The 6000-nt window shown below is 40.6% G+C and overlaps 1 protein-coding gene across 3 annotated transcripts in view; it reads right to left on the bottom strand.

The window, feature by feature from the left end:
* The window catches only part of ccdc88b (coiled-coil domain containing 88B), a 43417-nt gene that overhangs the window by 31258 nt on the left and 6159 nt on the right, over positions 1–6000 (bottom strand). For all 3 annotated transcript variants that reach the window (XM_083786552.1, XM_083786553.1, XM_083786554.1), the window contains 4 exons: positions 2231–2300; positions 1979–2037; positions 1755–1838; positions 1–73 (listed from right to left, as the gene is read on the bottom strand). The exon at positions 1–73 is cut by the window's left edge and continues 68 nt beyond it. In XM_083786552.1, the coding sequence (XP_083642678.1) occupies positions 1–73; positions 1755–1838; positions 1979–2037; positions 2231–2300 (286 nt within the window). The remainder of the gene's footprint in view (positions 74–1754; positions 1839–1978; positions 2038–2230; positions 2301–6000) is intronic.

Genomic DNA, 6000 nt, shown 5'->3' with positions numbered 1-6000 from the left:
GTAAATCGCCCTCCTCCAGCCCTCCCAGCTCCTCCCATTGCAGTGGCAACACCATCCTTGGGTCTTGAGTCACCTAAGAGGAAGCACAGACTGTAAGTCAATGGTTCTCGACTTTTATCATTTCAAAGACCATTTGGTAAAGCATTAGGTCATGGACCACCATTTGATATATATATTTTTAACTCTGGGATCCCAATCTACTCTGTGAAATGCAGTATTTAATTTAATGCAGAGAGAGTGTGTATACTCAAATATATAGATGCACTCTCTGAGTTACAGACCCATAGTGCCCTACACTCCCTACAACAAGGTGAGAGAATCTGATCACAGAACTGCAGCTCTGGAGACAAATAATTTAATACATTCGCTATGGGAAGGATGATTGAATACAAAGCGTGTGTGTGTGTTTGTGTGTTGTGTGTGTGTGTGTGTGTGTGTGTGTGTGTGTGTGTGTGTGTGTGTGTGTGTGTGTGTGTGTGTGTGTGTGTGTGTGTGTGTGTGTGTGTGTGTGTGTGTGTGTGTGTGGTTCCGTGCACACGGGGAACACAGTTTCTCACATCACCATAGGAATGCTGATATCTGTCAGGGAAATGTGGCCAAAAATGGCTGACATGCAAAACTAATGACCATTCACACACCCATCTAAAATGTCCTCAGGTGGAAGGCATATGAAGGATGAGCAGAGGTGCATCCATCCACACAGGAAGAACACCTCTCACCTCAATGATTTATGTGGCTGAGGAATCTGGCACAAAATGCTGGGTAGGCAACATGCTGTGTTTGTAATTCAAACCTGTTCTCACCGTTGCTCACGCGTGCTTCTACTGTAATTTAGACGTGCTGGCATGCAACCTGCTGTTATTGCAACTGAGACAGGAGGGCGTTTTTGTTTCTTTTTTAGATTACATTTCGACATTTATGTTTCATTTGAGAGTGCTATGGATGATAATGGGACTGGGATAGGAAATAAATATACATTATCACCAGGGCATTCTTTGGGAATTCAGGAACTTATGCAACCGGGGGCCGGCGTATTAATTCGAGCCTTGGGCAAGTCTGCTCTGCATCCTTATTTAGTTAACAAAGACACAATGAGAAAATGGTATTTGATCAATGCAGCAACCAATGGTGACCATAGGCGACATGAGTTCCGTCCACCGCTAGGGTGCTTACGGTGACAGTGACTGATACTGTATCAGTGTGCAGTGGCACAGCGTTTTAATGGGTCAGTTGCTGCTGTATCAGCCCAAGGGCTGATAACAGTTATCACCCTGGGGCTGATATGAGTCATCACTCTCTCTGTCTTTTTATCACTTCCCAGACGCAAGGCCAATGGTTGTGATAAAATATAATATGCCTGACAGGCAAGCTTAAACTGTTAGTTAATGGTGAGTTGAATTGCAAAATAATATAATTTATTCCCAGTGCTATTTCATTCACACTCTTACACTAGTCAGTGGCTCAGGAGGTACATAGAGGGACTGTCTGGGAACCAGAAGGTCTCTGGTTCTATCCCTGCTCCTCCTTGAGCAAAACACTCAACCCCAAACTGCTCAAACTTGAGAAAGTTGGTGCCTTGCAATTGGCTTGCTTCTGCCATCAGTGTGTGAATGGGTGAATGTAATGCACATTATAAAGTGCTTTGAATAAAGACGCTATAGAATTGCAGGCCGCCGAAATGCAGACCATTCACCAAAACATTGGTTATTAAAAACAGAATAAGAAGGTTCAACAGGAAAACAAATGCAACATACCTCCTGGATACATCTGGCAATATCTGCCTGTGTTTCAATGTCCAGTGACTGGATCTGTTGAATAAATGTTTCCTTCCTCTCACACTGCAAACACAAGGAAATAAGATAATTAGCAGCAGAGGTAATAGCGTGCGTGCGTGCGTGCGTGCGTGCGTGTGTGTGTGTGCATGCGTGCGTGCATGCGTTCCACATCACACACGTTTACATGCACAGTAAGCTGTTACCTGTACAGCACATCCCAGTAACAGCAGCAGCAGTCTCTTGAGCTCCTCCACAGCTGCCTCTGAGGACACGGACACAACTGTCATTGGCATCATTATCATCTGCATCATCATCTCTGTTCTCCCCTGATTGTAATCGCTACTATTATCACCTCCATGCGTTTCACAGATAGCGAGATATATTACTTAAGCATGTAATTGCCTTCTTGCAACTGAGAGATGTGGCATAGATAAGAGCATCATGTTATCTTGTACCTGTTAGGGGGTCCTGCCCCAGAATAGCAATGTTTGGAAGGGGCATCAGTATCAACTGCTGCAGGTATTCCTGAGGAACAGAAACAATGCAACAGACTATTAGAGGAAAAATAGAATGTGCTTGACGGGCAAGTTAAAATTGTGCATATGTGTGTTTGATTGTTTTTCTTCTCAGTGTGATGTCACTAACATCTACTGTACTGTAGCTCTAGTTCAGTATTTCAGTAGTATATTCAAAATATATGCAGACTAACAAACAATGACAGACAGTGTCAGGGATAAAGACAACTTTAGGTAAACATGACAATAATATGTATCTGGGTAAGGATTGTACAACAAAAACAAAATATAATTTGTCTTTGTGTTGAACAATATCAGTTTAGCAATGATAGTAAAAGGTCACAGTTGTTAGATGAAACAACTGTGAGTATCAGCAAAGGTTACACTTGACATCAAGTCAAAACACCCGAAAATACAGATTTAACACCTAACAAAAGATGCTCACTATCATCCCACCTCATCTTTATTTAGACACCTTTAGTTAATCACAGTTAGACTTATTTATCTAACTTTTTTGAGCGGTGCCAACCGCTCCAATGACTGGCTGTGTGTGTGTCTATGTCTATAATATGTGTCAGTGTCTCAATGTATGTCTGTCTGTTTGGGGTACGAACAGCTGCAATACCGCTGTGTGGCCTAAAGTGGCACTGTTGAGCAGACTAAAGGGCCTTTCACACTGAGCTCTATAACAATAAAAGTAACAATAAAACTGTATACAGTACAGTACAGTACAGTACAGTACAGTACAGTACAGTACAGTACAGTACAGTACAGTACAGTACAGTACAGTACAGTATAGTACAGTACAGTACAGTACAGTAACGATCACAATAAAAGTATAGTTGCACCGCTCAGTTTGCACAGGTGTGATTTATTTTTACCAGCTGCATGTGTAACAGCTGAGCTGGTTTACTGTATGATCGATCATTTTGCCTTTCTGTACTAGCAAGCTATCTTTCTCATTGGCTGCCGTATTGCCTGCCTCGTCTCTAGGCAACCAGACACTTTTTGCCTCTAGCCGACCTCTCAGCCATGGGATGCTAGCAAGCAACAGAATGGCATGACCATAGACATATAATATGGGCATGACTCTCTGTCTCAGCCATGGGATGGGATGCTAGCAGGCAAAAACATAGTCTGAACGGCATGAAGTCAAACAAACCATCCAACACTACTTTTAAGAAACTTAATCAAGTAGAACGGGTAACGAGGCGGTAACGCGACATGATGCAAACTGACACAGATATTTATTTCAATTCTGCAGATATAATAAGGCAGCTGGTAATTAATTGATGTTCATCAATTCTTGTTTACCTAGCTGAACTTAGAGGAGCTTTGGTGGATTTAATGTGCCAGTCTGTACTGTATAAATGTCTTGGAAAACATATTTTGACAGGGTTGATATATGTAAAAGCTAAAATGCCTAAAATGTCTTAATCCTAATTTATTCTTTGTCAGCCGCTCTCGCTCACTGGAAATAAAGAATTTCACAAGCGATACCGTCATGCGATGTAGTATAAATTATAGTGCCTCTGAGGAAAGATAGTTAAGTTGTTGAAACGCTTTCCTAAGAAACATGAAGATTTAGAGAAGGAAGAAGAAGGCGTCCCAGCACTTCTTCAACCACAATTTCTACAATAAATGAATGCACTGTCAGAGTCCAAATGAATTTAGCTGGATGTCTGTAGCTGCAGACGTTCCCTGTCCAGCAACCTGGCTTTTCTGGCAAGGACCTGGACTTTTGCAATTGCTTTTCTTCAGGAACCTGGGTGCTATGCTTCCTCTCATTCAATACAATCTATAATACTGATGAGATAATACAGATGACTTTGTTGAAATGAAGTTCTACTGTATGACATTCCCTTCTATATAACCTCTGTCTTATGATCCAAAATAGCCTAATATAGCCTATGCAGTCTTCTTGAGAGTATTTTTGTTGCCAGAGAGATATACACACTGTCTTTGGCTTACTGCTAGCCCAACTCCTCTCAAAGCCTGTTTTTATATGCATTTGATCCACTAATGCAGAATCCGTGGCATACAAATTCAAACTAAAACCAAGCAATCCAACCACTCATGTGAAGTAAATATGGTTTAGAGATGCTATGAATCTAACAACATCCCTTGCACAACCCCACAACCTTAACCTTTTGGTTATTCGGATATTAAAGATGCTAGCTGTTTCACTGCTGCGTTGATCTCAAAAGCCTTCTGAATGAGTCATGACTCTTTGGAATTGTATTTTGTAAACTCAGACTCAATATCAGAGAAATGGTTCTGGTTGTTACCATACAAATAAACTCTACAGTATCTTTGCTGTTCTGATAAAGAAGGATACTATCTTTAGTTGCTCTTGAATCATTCACTAGTCACTACTGTTTGATGCAATAACAGTGTGAATTTTCTAATTTACATAATTTCTGATGCAATTTTCACTGTTTTGAACGCTTGAATGGAATAATGTCCAGGGCCAACTGCTAGCCAGTAGCCAGAAACATATTTTCATAACCTTTATGACAATGACACCATAGTTAAGTGAGAAGGAATTAGCCTTCATCGTCAGTTTAATATCCCTGATAATAATCTACTGTTGTCTAACCCTGTACTTCACAGAAGTTGCTGGCCAAGGAGGTTATAGGAGAAATCCATTTGCAACCTTATCTTTGTCATATTCTATCTTGCCATCATAAGGCAGGCTTTATGTTATGTGAATTGCTGTCAGGTTTCATTTTACTCAGACATAATTAGATTCTTTAATGGTTTCTAATGCTTGTGGGGGCTGTCTTGGTTTCCTTTATCTGTTCTTAAGTATATTTATATATTTTTTCTTCAGTGCTGTCTAAGCTGTGTTCCTAGAGCTACGTGTACTTGTCATAATCAGATTTCGACTGTAATTTCCTGAAGTTAATTGGATCCTTATTTCTTAGCATTTGAATGGCCTTCAAAATGCCATGGTTAACTTGGGGCCAAGATCTTTCCTTTATCCACTTGTGCATGAAAGGGGCCAACAAATTAATAACCCTGAGAAATTAACATTTGAAAACCCATCTAAAAAAGTAACTTTGTTCTCTATGTTTCTCCATTCATGTGCATTACTACTAAAGCAGGATAAAATAGAATAGAATCGAGCCATAACACTAGTCTGTTAAAAGGACGACAAAGCCTTCAGAATGATCCACATAGTGGTTTGTTTGTATGTCCACACACAACACAACAAGCTCCATTTGTCCCTTCAATGAACATCTGTCGATACATTCAAGGAAATCTCTAATGTATGGTATGTCTTGTGTGACTATCCTTCACATATCTTAGGATCAGTATATCCGATCGACTTCCGATACACTTGGCGGGTATATTTCTGAGGACCCAAGGGAGTGCAGTGTTTAGTGTGAAACGGATGAGCATCTCTCTCGGTAGATACCTGAGGCCACTGGGCCAAGCAGCACATTTTGAACGGGCACTCCAATAGTTACTAACAATTGAACAAATTCTGCCTCCCATATCACAAAAAATCGAAACACTTGTATAATAGATTTTTGAATGTGCTAAAAAATACTTCCAGCTCATTATGAATATAGGAAAGGCCCCTGGGCAGTGAGGAAGAGTGGTGCAATCAATGTTCAGCTATCATAGATAATGATAAAAATGTATATAAGGACTCTCTAAAGGTGCAGAGTGTGCGGCAGGGTGATAGAAAGCAGAAACATTTC

This window comes from Protomyctophum parallelum (genome assembly GCF_964188405.1).
Source record: "Protomyctophum parallelum genome assembly, chromosome: 16".
NCBI classification, from domain to species: domain Eukaryota; kingdom Metazoa; phylum Chordata; class Actinopteri; order Myctophiformes; family Myctophidae; genus Protomyctophum; species Protomyctophum parallelum.
Note: the sequence above shows the minus strand (reverse complement) of the source record. Positions and strands in the feature narration are given on the sequence as shown.